Source organism: Phymastichus coffea, unplaced genomic scaffold, assembly GCF_024137745.1.
Source record: "Phymastichus coffea isolate CEN01 unplaced genomic scaffold, Cenicafe_Pcof_1.1 PCOF00091, whole genome shotgun sequence".
NCBI lineage: Eukaryota > Metazoa > Arthropoda > Insecta > Hymenoptera > Eulophidae > Phymastichus > Phymastichus coffea.
In genome coordinates, this window is record NW_026706902.1 from 819,979 (window position 1) to 841,691 (window position 21,713).

At 44.4% G+C, this 21,713-nt stretch overlaps 1 protein-coding gene across 2 annotated transcripts; it reads right to left on the reverse strand.

Moving 5' to 3' along the window:
* Positions 1-276: 276 nt before the first annotated feature.
* Positions 277-18,354, reverse strand: LOC131669289 (homeobox protein B-H1-like). Of its 2 annotated transcripts, none has more exons than XM_058944067.1 (3): positions 17,782-18,354; positions 10,445-10,652; positions 277-2,538 (listed from the first exon to the last, which is right to left on the reverse strand). In XM_058944067.1, the coding sequence occupies exons 1-3, from the start codon at positions 18,113-18,115 to the stop codon at positions 2,001-2,003; spliced, it is 1,080 nt and encodes a 359-aa protein (XP_058800050.1). In that variant the 5' UTR covers positions 18,116-18,354; the 3' UTR covers positions 277-2,000. The 2 variants fall into 2 exon arrangements, with proteins under 2 accessions (XP_058800050.1, XP_058800049.1); XM_058944066.1 differs by having other exon boundaries at positions 10,445-10,661.
* Positions 18,355-21,713: the final 3,359 nt, after the last annotated feature.

A 21,713-nucleotide genomic window follows, 5' to 3' on the forward strand; every position in this document is an offset into this window, starting at 1 on the left:
TCCGAAAATATAAAAACGAGAGGAGTTTTCGCGTACACGTACTTGCCGTATAAGTGTGTAGCGCAATTACTTAACAAGATACGATTCATTGGCTCTGCTAGTGCGCCACATATGACGTGTATTAGCATTTTTTCGGGCTCGCGGTCGTACTAATTAGCGAACGCATTAACCGCGTGCACGGTAATGCGAGGAAATATGAGTGTACAGTCGCAGAAGAAGCTGTTTCCTTGAGGGGCAATAATAATGATAATAATGAGCTTAGTGTGAGATTCAGTATAATATATTTTCCATACATCTTTTGCTATACAGACATTATGTTACAAAGCATGAATTTACTTATAAATATTCTTTGCTGCATTTGGAAGCATGGGAAACGGGACTGGGAAGAAAAGGGAATTGGATAGAGGAGAAGGGGAAGGACTTACAACGTTTAATATAGAAAACCGGCTTCGTTGAGTGACGATCGTCGCGATCGATCAATCAAAAAACATCCAACCAGGTTACCTGTTGTTGTTTTCCTTTTTTTGTATTTATTTTTCTTTTTATTTGTTTTTTTGTTTTTGTATCTTCGTATCCCTTCATCGACGCACAGTCGCACGTATAACTGACACACCTCGCACATTCGCCATTGTCGCGCACACCATACGGTAAAATCTAGGTAATTTTATACATTTATAATACTGGTACTCCCGCGCGCGATGCGCAAGGGGAAAAGCGCCATATTATTCCCCCTTGCTGAGCGCGCAGCGAGGAATGCGTCTGAAATTCGACTCTAACAAACTGGGTTAGCTGTGTCTGTGTGCGTGTGCGCGTGTGTGTGTGTGTTGTATGTATTTGTGTTCTTGTTCGTCGTTTTCATCAGCTGTGCACTCACCACGAAGAAAACAACGAATGTTTTGTCGTTGGGCGGCAAATGCGGAAACAACCTACGACGGCTTCTAGGATACTTCGCTGCTTAATGTAGCGTACAGCTCTACAATAGTAATCCTATTATAATTGTACTTGTCCTATATTCGTGTCTTTTTTGTGTACAAGCTGAAAAACTCAACGCCACATAATACTCCACTTTGTTCTTCTTGCAGAAAAGAAATTCATCGTATTTACAAGATCAACGTTTAGCGTCCATGAGAACAATCAAAAGATTATACATAAGTATACCCAACGAAAGTTGAGTTTTTCGTTCAGAAGAGGAGCACCTCTTTAAAATTCAAGTTCATCGTTGAAGGATGCGCGAAAATTTTGGATAAATAGCCAAGCTCCGTTGGGTATACCACATCGTGATCGGCTCGCACAATTGCACAATCTCTCTTTCCCATGGGCTCCATCTCGAATAAATAAACAAACAGAAAATATCATAATAGTACGTAAGTTACACTAGACCTCCACGTACACTCTCTATCGTACACGCACAGAAGGGGGCATGAGGGGCAAAGGAATCTAAAGAATCAAGTGTAAATATATCTACAAATGTCTATAACGAGCACTCACGCGGGATGGGAGGGGAAGGGTGTACAGTAATTAATGCCCGAACAGCGTATTTTTTACGCGAAAAATGTCCATGCGTGCTCGTTATTGTATCAATCAGGTCTTTCATTATCGTTGCGACTGAATACGAAAGAAAGAAAGGAGTTTCAGCAGGCAACATTGTATGTATAAAGTCCTGCCCACGGTCACGTGTCACACTGCGGCCCGTTAATGTTATATTAATTGCGGTTACCGGGACGCCACGTACGGGTTCTTTTGGAGCTCGTCGTGTAAAATATTTCGCCTGGCTTCTTTCCCGACGACGTCCTTGCTGGGTTCACTTGCGCCGATTTCACCGGTGACAAACTGCGATCGAAACTCGCTTCAACGACAACGGCCTTTCCAATGGGAAGCTGCGTTCCAAAGTTGCCCGCAGCCACGTGCAAAGATCAGTTCCTAGTTTCGCTTTCCCTCGTTGAGCAGAGCACCGATTTGGCACTATTACGCACGATCGAGAGAGCGACTCGCCACTTGCTTTACACGTCGTGTATGCTCTCGTCGTCGCTGTCGGGTTTGCAGATACTAGTGGGCGTGTCGGGCGATTCCCGCCTGCCAGCAGGAGAGCGGCTCCGACTTCGACTTCGACTACTCCTCTCGGCGCGAAACTGTTGATGCAATTGCCTGTCGCGTTGCTGCTCCAAGGCCGCCGCGCTGCCAGGATCGCCAGGTTCGCGCGCCTCTCGGCTCAAGTAACCATTGTCGAGGCCACCGAGACTGTTGAACGAGGCTGCGGCTGCGGCGTTCGGCGTGAGTGCGCCCAGCGGCGCGCTTGGTCCTGCGAGTATCATCGCCGGTGTCGGATGCAGGCGATAGGGCATCGGTCGCTGTAGCGTTGCCGCGGCGGCCTGGCGATACAGCAAATCGTTTTGCGCGTGATGCGCTGCCGCCGCCGCGGCCGCTGCTGGCGAGTAGTAGTACGGCGAAGCTGCTGGGTAGAGGCGTTGAAGAGCCGCGTAGTTGCCGGCTTCCGCGAGGATCTCGTAGCCGACTATCGTTTGGCGCTTCCATTTTGTTCTGCAATCAGATTGAAAGAAAAGCCAACGATTAATTATCGGCGCCATTTACGCTTCTCGTAATCTACTTCATTAGCTAAATTCAAACATTTATATGGGTAGTATTATAATCTGCATAGAACGAACGACTCGAGCGCGCCAGTAAGAGTTAAGTCGCTCGTAAAAGCCCTTTAAGTCGTTGAACGCCCAGTTAGGCATAAATTTTCGGTTATGGAACTTCATTTATTTTTTCTTTCTCGTGTAATACGCTTCTATATCGAGAAACGCAATCGCGGTAGTGCGTTTTGTATTATACAGGCGGTCCGCCTCTTGTAAAATAATTCAATGACCGCGCGATTCTTATCTCCGTCTCCAACAATTTATGAGAATTCGGCACGATTCCGTATGTGCCTGTACATATACATTTGGCCTCAGTGCGCTCGCAATGCCTTACAAATATTTCCTTTCCACCTTTGTACAAACAACTCTGTGACAACTGCCCACCGATCGTTTCCCCGCGATAATATAGTGTTGCATGCAAATAACCTTGTTGACTAATTAAAGCTAAGGGTCACTTGGAGCTGTTATTAAAGTAGTCTTAAAATTTAAACGTTAAGAGGAGAACTCGGCCGATCAGAAAAAGTAATCGACGTCCTTGGCTATATAACAGTGCTCATGCTGTGAATAAATCTTGTATAGTTCTCGTTGGATCTGGGACAATTACGCTCTTGAGCAAGAGTAGTATATGTATATAAGGGATGGATCGTATGGCGTGCAGCCAAGTGGCCCTTATTATACTAACAAATAGCCGGGGCCTCCGCAGCGTCTAATCATCGCGTATCATGCCACATTGTCGAGGGATGGGAGGAGGGAGGTGGGCTGAAACAGCGTGCAAGGCAGAAAATTGCCGAGAGAGGAAGGTGTGAGTTACGCTGATTTTTCTCGTGATATCGTACGCGAGGTACCACACGGGGTTGCGCAGCTATTCTCGAGATATAGGAGTTTTCAGACAAACGTATCCTCTTCCTACAAAGCGATAGCCATATCGCGACTCCACGAGGAAAGGGGATGTGGGACTGAAACGACCATCACACCCTTTGATCGTGAGTGAGAAGGATCGCAAAAAAATCCTGATAATTCGTGGCTTTCGTACTTTGTATCTACTAAAAATCTAATTAATTCCTTAAAGCTACAACGGAAGTTCGATTCGCAACTCGAAAAGCGTAAGATTTACCAAGCGATCGGAGGATAATTCGCGAGTTTACGACGCGCGACTATAAAAAACCATTAAACTCTTCATCGGTAAGAGGTGGGGGATGTAAAGTCTTTTCGAAGGCGCTCGCACGCGCTTACAAGCCAATCATTATCCACGGTCTTATAGTCACGAAAGCAATGCTACTGCTGCTGCTTTTTCCCAACCGGATGCACACTCGAAGGAGTCGCTGCCGCATAAGCGCGCGCCGTGCGCACATATTCAATGACAAGCGATCCATCAGCGTAATTAATAATCCACTGCCGAATTAAAAGACACACATAATTATATAGTCGAGAAAAATCGTACATGAGAAATGTATATTTAAATACGCACGCGATTATTCTTTTTTTTTCCTCTTCTTTCGTTGACTAATGATCATTGCAACGGTTTTTTTGGTTTCGTCGAGGATGGGTAATTAATAAAAATCGCTCAGTCGTACGCTAGATATGCATATGAAAGCGAAAGAAATGACCGCGAGGAGAATGGGAGAAGCTTGAATTTAGGCCAACACAAGTAAAGCCAAGCGGCGTCTATTGTGGTTGCGCATGTATAGACGACAGTAAAAATCGTTCATGAATTTTAAAGCGCTCTGCGAATCATTTCTCATATTTTCGCTCGACATTTAACGCTACGAGTGCGCGCGCTCCCCGCGATTATGTGATGAGTAATGCTTTTTAATACCTCCCCCCTCCCTTCTCCTTCGACTAGAGCACTCGAAAACACCCTTAATTGCCGTGTTCGCCCTTTTGTTGAGCATTGATTTATGGCCCACGTTAGCGTAAGGGTTGTGCGAAAACTTTGCAGCGAGCGCGCAAATGGAAAATGAAAATCACGCGGGATAAGAGCGCCGCCGCGTCGCGAGATGCATGGGAATTTTTATGAGCTGTAATGATGCTGTATATACGTAATGAGGCTGATCGTCAAGCTCTTGACTCGTCTGTGGCGACTGATCTACATACGTCATGGTAAATTTAAAATACGTTGAAAATCTTTCCGTTTGTATTTTCGAAATGACCGAGCTACTGAACTCGCATAGCCGAATGCCTGTAAACATGGCATTGACGTAAGAGAATCCTAATGTAGCCCAAAAAATGATTAGGAAAAAGGACGATAAGCATGATTCATTCGTTCGAAAACGAATTCCATCTTCAACGTCACGGCGAGTCATAAAGTTATTCATCCAACGATCAAAAACGTAGTTTTCCTCGTGAACGCACGCAGAGCAGCCGGAAACGTGATCGATCTTTCAGTTGTGTATACGCACTTTCTCCCACAGCCCCTTCCACAAAAACAACCTGCCGGCATCAACAACAATAATTCACCCCTTTTCCCCATCATGAATGATTCAATAACGACTTCACGACCATTAACGGCGTCTGATCGCTGCAAATGGAATATGATATAAACCGTGAACGATCGTCGTTTACTTGCACTTTTCCCGCGGGAGCTGCACGAGCTAGTTTTTGGGTTAATTGAATGGCCAATCGAATTAATAATGAACGCCTTTTTTCGAGAGCAAGGTTTGTCGTTTAATGAATAGGCTGGCTCGCGCTAAACCACTCGTTAACCATCGATTTTTCATTTTCAGGGAAAGACCTTCCATCGTGTTAGAACCCAATTTCCGAATCACCTGCTGGAAGAAAAGAAAAGCGAGCGCGCTCTTATTTCTCTCTCTCTCTCTCTCCCTCTCTCTCTCTTTTTCTCTCCTTCTCCCACGTACAGACACATGCGCAGCTGAAAAATTGAATGCGCGCACGCGTTAATGCGTTTATAATGGCACTCGCGAGCGACAATCGTGTAACGGCTGTAGCCGCAGGGACGACATATTTTTCGAATTATTAGACGCCTGGCTGCACGCGTGCTCTCTTCTCTTTTGTGTATCATTTTTTTTTCTTTATTCGACTGACATTTATCGTTATGGTTTTTTTTTTCTCTTCGGATAATGGATTCTCATGACAGAACGTGAGCAGCTCAATTACGACGATAAAGATGCGTAATGATTCATTGCGTGACAGGAAAATCAGGAAAATATAAATAACAATCGGCGAGTGAAAGAGGCCGCGGCTGTAATCTACATATTGCAGGCGGACTCTGTGTGTCATTATTGCAGCAGCAGCAGTCTCGCGCTCGTTATCCTTTGCCGCTCCCAATTAGCCTTCTTCAACTATATGTATACGTACTATTGGTCCGTAGTCTTGAGGAAATTCAAACGCCCAACGAAAATTATAATTATACGAGATGTTTCTATTATTTTTTTTTCGTTATTCACACAGTTTCTCGTAACTGCGTATAACAATCTCTTAAATTTCGAAGGATTTTCACATAATTAGCGGTAAATCGTGAAACATTGTGTCACTACGATGTGTTATAAGCCGAACACTTTACCGAAAATAAATCGCGGCAAAATGTAAACGGCGAAGATAACCTATGTTTGGCTAATCGCATTAACTGTATTGGCGCGCGTACAGTTCATGTGGCATTACAACTTGATACACAAGCACAACGAAACATAGGAACCTGAAAAGGTGGCGCAACGACGATATAAGCGCGCAAGTGATTCGCATAGTTGGTGAGAAGTTCGCGTCCTTCGCAAGAATTCCGCATACAGCACACTCTCGTTCTATAAATAAACTTGGCGCTGTTCTTTTTCCCCGTCCATGTTAAAATGCATCTCGTTTGTGAAACAGTGATCGCTGGCGCAGTACTGCGGCGCGAAGAAAAATCCCTTCTCCCCGACGAGTAGTATAGGAAAAGCTTGACAATTTCAACGCGCGAGGAGCTGCTGCTCGCCGTTATGACGCGTGGGAAGGCGAGAGAAGCACCTTCTTCCGGCGCGCGCCGCATTCTCACGGTTATAATGTCGCACGCGCTCGCGCAAGCACATTGCACTTGTGCACTAACGCACATGCTTTCGCGAATCATCCACGAGCTGTGGCTGCAGCGGCCTGTCACTGATTTCTTTTTTTGACAAGGGAAATTATCGTCCGTTACGCTTTAATCGCGTTACGGACGCGCGCGTGACGCACGACGGCGCTAGAAGTGGAGGATGTTACTCCGCTAGAGTTGCGTAGGAGTTTTTTTTTCTTTTTTTTTCGCAGAGTGGATACGAGGGAGCATAAGGAAGTTGAATGCTGATTTTTGCCATCTCGAAGAAACGGTTCTGCCAAATAACGTCAGTTAGCGTTTGTCGTTGCGAATGCCGTCACATTGAAACTTCCGTGCTGTCAAAGGCAATCATTCTCTTGATTAAGCCATTTGAATGAAAACAAAGGTAGAAAAGTCTTGAGTCAGACAAGAATGCTACGACGGTAGAATAGTTTTTTGGGCTGTGGTATTATAGTAACCCAAGCTATACCGATAGGAAATCTGGTATTTATACACTTCAACACGAGATTCTCATTCCCTGAAGGCACTCTCGCATCAAGATCTCGCACGAGAGGAAGGCTCAGTTCCGTGGCGGCGGCGCAGGTAAAGTTCGTCTGGCGCCTTCGCAACGAATAAATCGACCGAGTCACTTTGGGAGAGAGCCACCCAAGCTAAACGCGGCGTGAGAGAGCAACAAAACTTAAGTGGCCCATTGGCGCCTGCCACTAATTTTCTTCTTCTTCCACGATGAATTATCTTGCTAAAACGTGTAGGCTGTTGTTCCGTCGCTTTTTCTAGAAGGCATTTTAGGCTTGATCTATTGTCAGAGACTTTAGTGTTGTTTGGATTTCGACTTGTTACCTTAAGTGTTTAAGTGATATAATACGCGCTCGAGGTATACTTAATGGAACTATAGGCGGCTGCTTACCGCGTAAAGACATTAAGAGTTGTAAAAGGTGAGAACGAGTAGAATGATTCGCGTCTCACAAATCGGTTTGAAGTTTTTATTCAAAAATGTGACGCGCGCTCATAGTTGGTTGTTCGCAACTAATCGATGAACCGACACGTCTATGAAGAGCGACTTGTCTCCTTTGCCGTAACCTAACTGACTCCCGCCAAAATTTTCTGGCGGAAAAGCCGATGTCACGAATGTCGAGTCTTCTACGATATGTTACACTCGCCGATATTCAAACAAAGCTTTTACGAATTTAACTTCTCTCGACGAATTGAAGACCACGAACATCAATCGAATTACAGGATTTTTTTTTCAATCGCGAGGTCTCGCAGAAGAATCACGAAGCCTTGATCTCTTACCGTGATCGCTCTTGATGTCTTATCTTCGCGGACGCACATTATGACCAAAAAATCTCCGATTGTTTTTTCTCCCCACAAAGAGACTGTAACACGATGATGGTTTCTTTTACACAGCACACGGGGAAATAATCTTGGCGCGTTTGTATGCGCTCCAGTGCATTCCTTCTTTTCTTCGACTACGTTAATACGATCGTAAATTGGGGTCCACCGGACGATTTTTATCGCTCTCACAGCGATTGTCTTTCGTTCTCGATCTCGGTGCATTTAACAGTCCGAGATGTCTTAACGTAGAAAATTATTTATCGCACTGTTTTAGAAAGCATTGTGATTAGGTGTCGAGTCAGTCTAAACTATCGATCGATTTTTGTAGATTTAATATATTTTTAGTTTATTTATGTAGAACTAGCCGCCTCGAAACAAGGAAAGCCAATCAATTAGAAAAAAAAATCCAAAAGTATTATCACTTGATTCGATGAAGCGCGCGCCCTATCATTATCCATCAGCGCGCACGCATGCATCGAGTCGCTCATACCGTATGCGCCGCCACCGCGTATAATTGACACTTTAATGACAGTTTCCATAAGCCGTGCCGCCGCCGCCGTCGCCGCCGCTCTTCGTCGGCGCCTTGTTCTTTTTTCTCTTTCTGAACCTCGTGACTCTTATTAGCGATTTCTCTCATATGTATACCTCGTGTGGTTCGGCACGTCAAGATGAAAGACAAAGAAATCTGAAGAGTCACGCGCGCGGCGCGCGGAGCCTCCTTAATTAGTGAGAAACAATCAATATCGGGCGGGGCGGAGAAATTAACGGGCACGGCTGACCGAAAATTGGCAGCAGCAGCAGCCGCGACGCTGAGAACTATTCCCAAAGGGTCGAAGAATCCCATGAGCATGCGAACTCGGCTTCGTCATAACCACTTCAAAGGGGCAAGCTCCTACTGTTTTCAAGAAGAAAATTGAAAAGTCGACGTATTCATTTGAATTGTTGGCGTGCCTCTCGAGTATTTCAACGGTAATTAGTTTTAGAATGATTGTTTTAGCGCAAATCTGTCGTATCAAAGGCGACTCGTATATCAACGCACGGAAATCGAAACTCGGATAAAACTAATAATAATTTCAGAAACGGAGAAGCGTCGATAGGTCACGATAGCAGCTGTCGTTCAAATGAAAGTGCAATCAAACAATCGATGCACGCTTGCCCGGTCATGAGTAGGCGTGTGCGCGACATAGCAGCAGCACTCGACTTGTTTTATACATGTACTACGCCGTGGCGCGGCTGCAATTGATTGCGCCGGCGGTGGCGGTGCTGATCGGCGCGTCATCTCGTGGCGCCTGCGATTCGCCGCTCTTCGATTTTCTGCGCCCGTGCTGCGCTCCGCCTACTTTCGTTCTACGCGCGGCTGCATCCGAGAGAAAATTCAGACGCTCGTTTAACACACACGACTCTACAGCATCCTTTTTTTGACTTCATCGCGCGATGAGGTGGTACGCAATTAACAGCCCAGATTTCGGTTATTGGGTGGTTCTTTGTTTCAGCCGCTAATACGCTTCGGTTTTTTTTGAGTCATGCTTTTTTAATTTCGGTTCGGGAGCTAGGTCGACATCTGTCGTGGTTCTTTTCTTTCTGGGAGCAAGGATATAGATGTTTCGTAGGCGTGACGTGTATAGATTACATCTCTATAATAAAAAATAAAATATTGTTGAGAACGGTATTTTGTCAGAACGCAATAATTTTTAAAATGTAAAGCCTACGATTAGCCTTTTTCGTTGTCTATATTAGAATTTCAAATGAACCGATAAGCGCATCGCACTGAACGATTAGTCAACGTCGAGTAATAGCTTTAAACGAAACAATTACCCTTTTTCAAAGTCACACAGCGTACTTCGCGTACAAGTACTTTTCCCCGTTCGCTCGATGCGAAAATGAAGGTTGAGCTCTCGCCAGCTTGCAAAATTCTCATAACGAAGCCTTTAAACGAATCCGTAGTCGAGCAAAAAAAATTTCACTCAGCGAAACTTTTGCACCGTCTCCAACGCCAAAGGCTCGAAGAGAAAGAGCTGCCGATCATCGCGGCGATCAAACGGGCCCCGAGAGTACAACAAAAAATGTAAGAGAGCGATGAGCCGGTTCTCAAACGCACTTTGGTCTTGAACGTTTAAGCGCGTAAACAAGAGTCTGTTTGCCGCCGCGATTTCCATTTATACGCATTCGACACGGCGACAACAAACAGCAAGCTGCGATGACGCGCTAGACTTTTTCCGGGACGCGAGCTTTTCTTTGTTTAGAAGCAATCGATCGTTCGCGGGCTTTTAGCGGCCTACCGCCGTGTCGGGAATTCGTTCCGACATCGAGGGCGGCCATTTAACGAGATGATTTTCTTCGGCCAAGCGGGTTTATTGATTTTGAAGAGTCGAAAGACGGATACCTTTTTTCGTGCGGTGCAGCTACAACGTGGGCATTGATTTGAAAGGATGATGCAAGGTATACATCTTACCTTCGATTCTGATACCACGTTTTGACTTGCGTGTCGGTGAGCTGCAATTTGGCCGCGAGTTCCATTCGGTCTTGCACGCTCAGATACTTTTGTTTCTCGAAGCTGCGCTCCAGCGTCTGCAACTGGTGATCCGTGAATGCCGTTCGCGCTTTTCGCTGCTTTTTACTCTGTGACGAGCTCTGGCTGTTTGCTAACTTCTGTTCGTCTTCTTTACCACCTAAGCACAAACAGTCATGATGGAATACGTACAAAATGGATCATGTGTATATGAATGCTTTCAATGTAAATGTCGATGCGAGAGAGCGCGTCGCGTTCTTTTTTTCCATTCCGCGAGTATAAAATCGTGTGCAGAGCTCGCGGCGCACACTCCAATGCATCGCTCGATACGCCAAGGTTACGCTCCCGTGCATTCACTTCTCTTTCCACGTTCCAGTCGGGGGAAAGGAGAGAGGAGAGAGGAGAGAGGAGAGAGGAGAGAGGAGAGAGGAGAGAGGAGAGAGAGAGAGTCGTAAATTTCACGGAATCCAGAAAAGAAGCTTTCGTACAGCAGTTCACAGCATCAATGTGTACATACACGTAGATAGGGGAGGTGGCTGCGCTGTGGCGTGCGGGAGCTTGTCATCGATTGGAGAAAGCTTATAGAGCTTGCGCACACAGATATCCCCACCTTTTTAGACCGCGCTGATAGGGGAGGAAGAAGAAGAACGAAGAATAGAGAGAGCGAGAGAGAGATCGACTTAAGCCGGGCGAAAGCGCGACCCTTAGCGCGGTCGTTTGATCGGTGCGCAGATTCGCGCTTGAACGCTGCCGCCATCTTCGGCCAACATGGCTGCTTCTCTCTCTCTCTCGGTCGCATGCGTGTGCGTCTATGTAGCGCAGACTAAACCCAATTTACTATGTGATACACTTACGAGTTTCTTTATCCGCGACTCCACCCTCGCAAGAGTTGAAGGAACGCGACTAAGCAGATTCTACTTAACATTCTTCCACGCGACTCTAATTAACATCCGCATGTGCCTCTCTTTTTTTTATCTTTCTTGTCTGCCGAAAAATACATGTCGTGGAGGGCATCCGGACGACACTCGCGTGCGCCAGACGCGTGATTAACAGGATGTTTATCGAGCAATTATAAGCGCTCTCGTCCATGTGCAATTATATACCTCACATGCGACGTTTCTACGCTACGGCAGAGTAACGTTGTACTTTTTTTTGCTGATTTCCATCGAAGCTTAGTAGTAACGTGTGTTGTGTTAACAGGTACTTAGGCGAACTTGGACATTTATTTTGGGAAACTTTGTTAATTCGATAAATTGTTTCGTGGAAAAACAGAGTGTTGGAAATCTTGTTTGCGCGAAGTATCCTCGAGTGCTCGTCACCTCGGAAAATTAACTATCAATCACAAGCATTTACGCGTCGATTAAAGCTTAAACACTCCCCGTATTCTACGCGAACGCCAATAATTCTCATTATTATTGATTTCGCTCCACTAGTACCAGCAAGATATAAAAAAACCGCCAATCGCTCGCCATTGCCGAAGGATATAGCGCATTAAAAGAAAAATTGCGAGCGATGAATATTCATCAATACGCGCGAAGACAACACACTTGTAGACAGTGTTATTGTACGAACTTAACAAAGAGCTCGTGCGCGGTGGGCGTGACTTCGTCATCTATAAGTACCTCGATTTTTATTTGTCGCGTTAAATCGCATTTGCTAAGCTACCACGGTACGGTGGAATGAATTATTTATTATCGAGTGATAGATCTGTTATGCGAAAGATACCGTTTTCTTCTTTCACTCTCTGTAAACGCATTGAAATCGATTGCCGCCGAAGCGAGCATTTTCTTCGATTGAGTTGTCGTTGGAGAAAAAGAAATAGAAGACGTTTGCGAGTTTTTATGCGCCAGTATTGGGAGGATTATGAAAATGTTGATAGATTTATGCTCAGAGGAAAGGAAGAAGACTTTTAATCGGATGGATTCTTAAAGGTGATGCGAGATGATAAATGCTTGCAGCTATTTCCACGCAATTGACTTATAAGATATACAATCTTATTTAGAAAATAAAAACGGAAATGTACATTCTAAATTTTATTATAGCACGTTTTAAAAGATCGTAAAAAGCGTTAGATTATTCTGGAATGTGTCTAATGTGTAATGGATTTTCATTGGTTTTTCAAATTCGACTCGTAAAATGTTTTCAAGTTTATCTATGAAAATAAGACACTAACAATCTTCGAAAGATAAATCTACGTTGACTGTACGAAACAAGCCCATCAACTTTGCTCGGCCGTAGTTATACACGGCGCCGTGTCTCTATTTCCCTCCCGATGCACACGCCGACAATCGCAGTCCCCACCGGCATAATGCTCGTCCCGACGCCTTTTCAGAGCAGTGCTCATGGGGTTGCCGAAAGGTGGCGATTTCAATCGCGTGGAGCGCTCAGCTGCCTGTACTTCCGAATAGGACGATCCCTAATTGATGCAAACAATCTCGCTATACTTGTAATGGATTTCACCTAGTTAAGGTTTCCGTCAAATTGTTACACGCGCTCAATCATATATGTGTGAGTGACTTTCTTACGCCTAAAAATCATAGTCGGAACACCTTATAATTTACGAAGATAATTGCACGAATTAACATTGAATTACGTTACGTCGTGAAGTATAATATGGGACAGCTGAAGTTATAGTGGAACATTATGTTGGAGAAAGAACCTTGTTATGAGCTAAAAAATCCAATTTGCGTGAAGAAGAAGAGAAAAGGAGTCAAGTTGACACGCCTGCAATCGGCGTTCAAAGTAGGTGCACAAACTTTCAACTACTTGATCCGTGAGATTTTTCTCACAGAACGTCGTTTTGAAAATTCAATATTCATGATTCTTTGAAGAAAACATAACTGGATCTTAGGTAACTGTCACACCGAATTACAGGCGCCTCCCTATGGTCTCGAGTTCGTCATCTTGCAAAATTGAATTACACCAGCAGCATGCAATTGATAGTCTCATTAGGCGCTCCAACAATATGGCAGCCAGCGATTCAATTTCTACAAGGACGACAAATGTTTCGTGACATCAACAGCACTTGCTATTTCGTGGAAATCAGTGATTTTTCTCGACGCTAATAGCTTGCTATTGTTGTATGTTCATACGTGCTTAGGAAATTATGCGAAGTTTTTATAATTTTAGTTGCGCTTCGTCGGCTAACACAGCGGGTCGTTATCCATACGATGGCTCTGCCACGTAATTATATTGTTTTAAGTGCAATTAGGCCTAATTAAAAAACACCGAGGCGATATTTACATAATAGGATTATTAAACAAATTTTCTTTTTGCGTTTCTTTTTTATTCACGCATTTCCCGAATCGTTATTATTTTGATTGACAAGTGCAGACGCCTAACGTTACGAAACTATTTATATCCTTAGTTACGAACGTATCGTATTTACTATGCATCTTAATCTCCATAATTGGATATTAAATGGAATTTTTTCTCGTAATTACAAATCGTATGAATATTAAGCGCGCGTGTGTCACACAGAAGCAGAGCATGAAAATTCGCATTCGTCATAGACGATACCACCAATTTGTCGAGGCAAGCACACACGCAAATTTCAAGGATCGCGTGCCTACAAATCGTCAACGGAGCCCAAAAATCAAGCACCGCGTGGGTGAGAATGCACTCCGCCAAGGATTTATCGAGGGACGAGCGATTAATCAGAGACGCGCAGTTCGCTCTTTTTATCCTTAATTTACGCGCGACTGATACTCCACTCCTTTTATTTCACAAAATTGATTTCATTTTGTTGTTGCGGTTTATGGAGATAAATCTCAAGAGTGAAAAGACTAACAAACATACGAATGCGCGAGCGTGATTGGTTTGTTCGTAATAAATGTTGAATTGTTTGAACGCCCGCCGCACATATCAGTTTCAAGCGTAATTAGCCGAAGCGTATATCGAGAATAAAAACGTCAAACAACAAGTAACATCTGCGTCCGTCTGTAGAATGCAAGAAGAGCAGTATGGAGCAGCTGCTCAGGCGCGGCCGCAAAACTTTTTCAAGTTAAACAAGAGGGAAATGAAGCCAAAAAAAAAAGAAAAGAAATCGCGTCAAAGCGAAGCAAAGTGGCCGTAGCCGCATTACGTAAAGCTTCACTCGGCGTCCATTACAAGCTAATAATGAGCTGCGAACGGCACATAGGACACACACACACGTGCGCACGCAAAAGAAAACGAGCCTCTGCCGCCGTCGCACATAAATAGCAATGTACACACGTCGTTTTACCCGTACGAGCTTGCCCGTGCATGATTTGTGCGTTTGCAGCCGTATTCAAACGCCTTATATTCGCGAGGTCAACTCGATGTTTCGAAAGCCGCTTACGGAGACATCTCGTTAAGGGGGCGTTGAAAGCCGAGCGGGTGAAAAAGTCCCTCGCGTGGATACAGATTAACGCTCTGATTTTTCGTTTCCCCTTTCTTTCTTTATATTCATGTATCCGCATTTAGTTAGGTATTGTAATATGTTTTAATGGCAAGCGATGCCACGAACAATGGCTCTACAACACGAAATGCCAATTACATATTCTTTGAATTGACGGTAATTTGTTTTTAATTATTATTTTTACGTCTGTAGCGCGAGTTTTCGAGACACTTTGTTTGTCGTTGTTGATGCGGCGGATAACAAGCGCAATTGCCGTTGCGCAAGACTCTTTTAGATGGAAATATTTTTTAATGATGCACATTAGGATCTAATATAGCATTTCACTATGTTTCTTTCGAATACAAAAGTAAAATACATATTGATTAATTTTTCTGTATGTGCCTTTGTGCATAGTGACTGAGTACGTATACGTTGGATGACCGTGATTAAAAAACCAGCATATGATAGCAGCCTCGGTATAGCCTTTTATACCGGCGCGTTTCACAATTATTCCATCGAGAGAGAAATTCACACTGCACATCCTCGCTAGTCGATGAATATATTCAGCATCTGGCATCTCTGCACGAGACGGGAAGGAAAAAATAGCAAACAAAACACCTGAGAGAGAGAGAGAGAGACGTGTATCTGTAAAAGTGATCAGGTTCTCGCTGACGTTTCAACCTCGGCGCATATTATAGTCAAAGAAGGAGAGCGCGGGGCAACTTTTGTCGGCGCTAATCCCCACATCAGGCATATACTTGGCGTTTCGGGCGCGAAATTGTTTCGTCAAAAAAAAGTGAGCCTAGAACGAGTCAGCTGACACGGCGTCAATCCGAGAAAGAGCTACAATTCTAATCCGTGCCACGATCTAAACGGTTGCCAATCATTTCCGGTTCTCGGATTTGTGAGTGTGCCGCGCGCTCCGCGGCTCAAAAGGACGACTATAAGAGGATTATGCACGCTCAAAAATCTCTACCGATCGAGTTTTCACGCTTTTTGACTCCATGCGCCCGCGAAAAGCCTCTACGTGAAACGAGGGTCATACGTGTGTTTGTGTGTCTGTTGGATGCAGAGAACGAAAGAAAGAGAGAGAAGGAAGTGAAAGTCAACGCCTTAATTTGTCGCGAATAGTCGAGGCGCGCGCTGCTCGCTTGTAATTTTCCACTTTGATGCCGTTCCAATGTGACGTTTTCAAAGCGAGCTGTCGTTTAGCCAATAGAGAGAGGTGCCTCCTTGCCTATATTCCATTGACGACAAACATGCAGCCCATATAGACGCACGCTTCTGCATACACCGATGGATGCAAATGGCTCGACAATTTGTCTCCCATTAGGCCAATGTCGCGCGCACTGTACCGTGCTGCTGGCATTTTTGTGCGCGACTTGGCCGCAGCTTTCAAGCCAATATTATTATCATCAATTATCTTTTATCCATCGCGCCTATATACACGAGCAATGAAACTAGTCGCATTATTGCCTTTCAGAAAATTTATCACATACACACATATAACCAATTCTTTTACGTATTGTATTTACAAAACTGTAAAACAGGTTATATGAAAGAAATCAGAGTGGTCGGTTCTCTATGCGTTAACCGAACATGCACGTTTCTGATTTGCTAAATTGATGATAAATTACCTCGATAGAGTCGCGGTTAATTGTTACATAAAATTACACAACTAACGATCCTTTCGAAAAAAAAATATTACGTAAAGTCATCTAATAACAAAAGTATGTACAATAATTTTTTGTAAATGAAGAATTTTTTGTTCTTCAAATAAGATAAACCTTTTTGACAAAAGAACATTTGTTCGAGATTGCAGCAAGTTTAAAAACATAACAACCCTCAGGTGAAAAAAAAAATTATTGCAAATAACTGCTACATCTAGAAACCAACAGCGAGAATCCAGGGAGATTGGAAGGCATCCCGAGCGATAATGTATTATAACTCTTTTCATCAGGGCGTCGCTTCCGGCCCGAAAGCCTGCGATTGATGAGCTTGCCGCGCGCGCGTCGAGTATATCCGACGGCTAATGAAGACGATTGTTGTTGCCCGGGTTATAACCCACGAGTGAGAGAGAGAGAGAGAGAGAGCGAGAGAGATCGCGCGCTCGCGATAATTCCATCGTGCCTCGCGCGCCTTCGCTCGCTCGCTTCGTTTTTTTTCTCTCTCTCTTCTTCTTCTTCTTCTTTACGAGCGCAGGTCATTAGCGACACGCCGCGCGCCTTTCGTCTTATCGTTTCGCGGCGCGCGAGCGAGGGAATTATTCGTTAAGCGAGGAAATCGTTGCCTATGTTAGCGAGCTTTATTGACTAAGATAAGTGATAGGTATTTTTTTCTTTTCTTTTTTCTTTGAAGGTTATAGATTCGATAAACTATGGCATTAAAAATTGTATCTTCGAAGCTCAGAAATCAACGCTCAATTCGTAATCGAAGAACCGAAATTGATTCTACGAACAGATGTGACGGAAGTAATGAGATATCGAAAGTCTATAAAAATCTCCAAGAAGAAAACAATAAAGACCCCTGTCGCAACAGAATTGATTTGAAGGAAGCGCCTTGAGGCGTATAACGACCCACATCTACGATTCATCTAAACGGCTGTGCTTTAAGCTTCTTGGCGAAAATTACACAGCTGCCGGTGCCCCAAACAAAATATACTTTGATTCCGAAATGAAGATCAATAAAAAATGGCTTCCGCTCATTATGTAGCCCTCGGCGTCAGCATTTCCTCGATTTGGCCTAGGCCAAGCCGACCTCTAATCATCGGCAGGCTCCCCCGCATAACTTAGCATCGGCGCGCAGTCGCGCGTTGACACACCGAGAGAGATGCTAATCGCTTGATGGATCGCGTCGGAATTAGCGTGGAGTGGCCGGCAGGCGATGCGAGCAATATTTGCCAATCAAATATAACACTCACCGTTGGACGACACGGAGACCGCATCGTGATGACTTGCGTCGCTGTCCTCGTCGTGATTATTATTCGACGACGCTCTCCATTGCCGAACACTCAAGTCTCGCGGTGTGGACGGCGGGCTATTCGGCGATTCTTGACTTTGCGGACTGGACGCCGAGGCAAGGATATCGGTTATCATAAAGCTCGACCTGTGCGGCATGGTTGTTGCGGCGTCGGCTCTGTCGTTCACGATATTGTTGCCGAGGGTCTGACTGGCGTGAGCGGCGCCGACGCGACTCAGATTCAGGCCATTAAGAGCGGGCACGTGGTGGCTGGGCCGCTGATGATGGACCGTCATCTTGCGGGACGGAATTTTGAACGATGGCTAGCGGCTGCAGCCAATACTGCACTGCAGTCTATTGTGCACAGTTTCTATGTCTTATTTCTCCGATTTTCCCGCGCTGTCTTGCTCCGCGCAACGAACCAACTCACTACCGCAATAAATATCCACGACACACACGCGCGCGCTCTCTCCCTTCCAGTTCACGAATCCCTCGGCCCTAGATCGCTCGCCCGCTCGCTGTTACAGCTGCTTCTCTTGCGGACTGCGCCACAGGACTGACTGTGCGGCTGAAACCTGCTGGCCGCTCACTCTCTCCTTGCGCGCGCTTGCTCGCTCGCTGGCTGCAGCCATGTCGGGACACTAAGGCCGCGCCCACCCATCACCCCACCGCGACCAATGAGAGCACGGCGCTCCAGTCGGTTAAACCAATGAACGAGGATTGGTCACGCCCAGGTAATTTGAAATGTGCTTCGCCGGTAATTCGATATAAAATTGTAGTTAATATCTTTCATTACGCGAGAGGTGGAGAAAACGGCAGTGCAGAGAGAAGGAGAGAGAGAGAGAGAGAGAGAGACAGAGAGAGACAGAGGACGAGTGTTTCTCAGAGAAAGAGGAGGAGGAAGTTGAGGGGAAGTAAATTGCGAGCGCTCTTGCTTGATGGTTAGAGGAGGGGGATGAACGGGGGAGTCCTTCGGGCACACGCAGCATCTCCCGCTCCCCAGCCATCCTCCCACTTTAGTGATTTAACGAATCCCAACGCTCCAGCATCAAATCGCCGGTTTCTCGGCTTTTGTTTCTTGCGCGATGGTTGCGATCGATTGCTGCGGCTCGCTCTGCTCTTTCCGTGGGGCTCTGGCTCTTTTCCTTTCCGTTTTTTATTGTTAATCGAGAGCGGACGTTGGCGCTGATCGTTGAGCTTGATATATTGCCACAAATCAACTGGCGCGCACATTTGATCGAAGGATTGCCTGACAATGGACTTTTTCCTAGTTTTGTTTTTGTTACATTGAGGCTTTAAAATTTTTTCGTTGCTGACAGAAGTTGAGCAATTATTTTTCCACAATACACGTGACGTCACGAGTCCGGATCATTTAGATAAGCGACATTATAGGACATAAAATATCCAACATAGCTGAACATTTTCGATGAAATTGTCATTCTACTTTACACTTTCGTTCAAGATGTCTCTTCATTTCCACAACAATATATGCGACTAACGTGTAATAATAAGACAATTTTATCCGATTTGTTTATACTCGAAAATAAATTAATAAATAAATCATTCCTGTAGCGTGAATTTTAGTATTGTCTGCATTGACGTTCAACATAATAGCTTTGTTACTTTTCACAATAAAATATAAGTAAATTGAACAATGATCTAGTTACAAGAAGAATATTGTTGCAACGATTATTGAGAAAATAGTACGGTGAACTAAAAATCGATTATAGAGCTCAGATGTATCGAAGTAAGGGAACACCGCTCCACAATAATTACCCATACATTGTAAAAGAGCCACTGCACAGCAAGCAAGCTTTGGATTATAGCACCATCTGCAGAAAAATTTTGTGGTGTGAGTCACGCATGCTCTGCGGTGTCTCTCGACATCTATCATTCTGCTTACCTTTCGACGCGACACACAATGTCGTGCCTGCACACACACAATGACACACGGACTTTAGCGTGGTCCTGGCATACGTATAAATTTGTTGTTTTATTTGTGCGCGCGCGCGCGCGTGTGTGTTAGGTGAACCCGGAGGGCGTGATGATGGGTAGCACACGCTTGCCGTGCTGCGAAATTGAATTAGCCGATGTTACCGCTGCAACCGGGCGGCCGAAATTACCGAAATTAGGGGTGTGCAAGTCGCGCGCGACATCATTTAATTTGGGGAGCCCCTTTCTCTATCTTCCTATTGCAGATATGTATGTATGCTTACAAACCATGTCGCCCATATGGCACTTGCGCGAGTGTATGTGTGTATGCGTGTGTGTTTGGCGGTGCAACCAAGAGTGGCGCGTACACGTTTGGCTGGCTTACGCGCTCATTAACATAAAGTACTTTTTAGCACTTTCGAGTTCGACGCGATTGCATATCAAAGTCGCCCCGCTACACAGCATATACAGTATCATGTGGCGCGTGTAAGAGAGACCGAGTTCGCTGATAACCTTTCGATTTCGTTGTATATATGTTATTACATTGCTCAGCCTTATTTACGGAGCAGAGCATGAATACTCGTGAATAGCGTTTACGTGTATATTACAAACACTGCGCTTTAAGTGAAAAGATAAAAAGTTGTTCAATTTATTTCTGTAATGTTTTCATTTTGCACTATAACTGGTTCTCCCAAAATCCGCAACAATATTTACTGATACATATTGTCCAATCGATTATAATCTTACATATAGGTATAGAGTTCTTACATCTGACCCATTAACCATAACATTTGTGTATAGCAAAAGTTATTAAAAAAAAAATTGTAATTGAAGTGAACATTCAAAATTACTGCAACGTTCCGAATCCCATTACTCTTGCAAACTCAAGCTCGCGCACGCGCACGGTGTATATGCACTCGCGGTACTTGCACGCACTGCACGACCCCTTTACAAACGTTACACATAGCTCCTAATGAATCCCGCAAAGCCATGCACCCTCGCCTTGGCGATTAGCATTGGTGCAGGACAAATGGCTCTCGTTACGTGTCAATTAGCATAACGGCGCGTCACCGCCGCGCACTTACATCGTACGTGCGCGGTGTTATATATCTCCTTTGCTCTGTATACACGTAATGCGTGCTGGACGGCCGCAGGAATGTTCCTATTACAAAATGCCGCTTCCGTGCTGCAACCGAGAAAAGACTCAGCCGAGCCTGTAATACGTCCATCAAGCCACCAGACCAGCCGAGACGCTTGTATACGCATGCCTAGCGTATCAGAGACGCCAAGTGCGGGAAAACTCCATTCTTCATTGATTTTCGTTGATTAAGCTTGCTCGCTGGTGAACATTCATGGACAAAAGATTTTTTCGCAGTGATTAAGACTATACCGATGCTTTCGTATTAATTGAGAATTTTGGATAAACTGACAGTCCTCTTCGTACTTTTGAAAAAGAACCCTTTGAATCCTTTGAATACTACGTTAAAACTTCAAATGGCTGGGTCAAGTTTTTCCTACGCTTGTCCACATAAAAAGTAAAAAATTTCAGAATCACTTGGTCAAAGTTATGCCAAACATTAATTAAACTTTATAATTATAATTAAATACAAACGCATATGTTATTTAGGTTCTGTTAAAGTTTTGTCAAAGTTAAAATTTTGTGATCGCAAAAAGAAAAAGTGGTTTTTCAAATGATATGGAAAGAAAATTCGGCAAAAGTTTTGCCAAACTTTATATAAAGGAACAAGGTAAGAATCAAAGTTTGCCGTTTTACCTAAACAGAAGTTTTACCAGATTTTATTTAATGAAAATTTAGGGAAATTTTGGGAATCCTTTAACGTTTTTTACAAGAGTTTTGTTTACAGTTTTATATATTCAATAAATTTGATTTATAATGACATTGTCGCTTTAGATGTTTAATACTTGTAAGATTAATTTATTACATCGCCATTTTTTAATGTT

Coding starts and splice junctions, on each gene's coding strand:
- LOC131669289 (XM_058944066.1), bottom strand. CDS start 18,115: ATGACGGTCCATCATCAGCGGCCCAGCCACCACGTGCCCGCTCTTAAT. Junction 10,662..17,781: donor GGTCTCCGTGTCGTCCAACG/GTGAGTGTTATA, acceptor GTTTGTGCTTAG/GTGGTAAAGAAGACGAACAG. Junction 2,539..10,444: donor ACGTGGTATCAGAATCGAAG/GTAAGATGTATA, acceptor ATCTGATTGCAG/AACAAAATGGAAGCGCCAAA.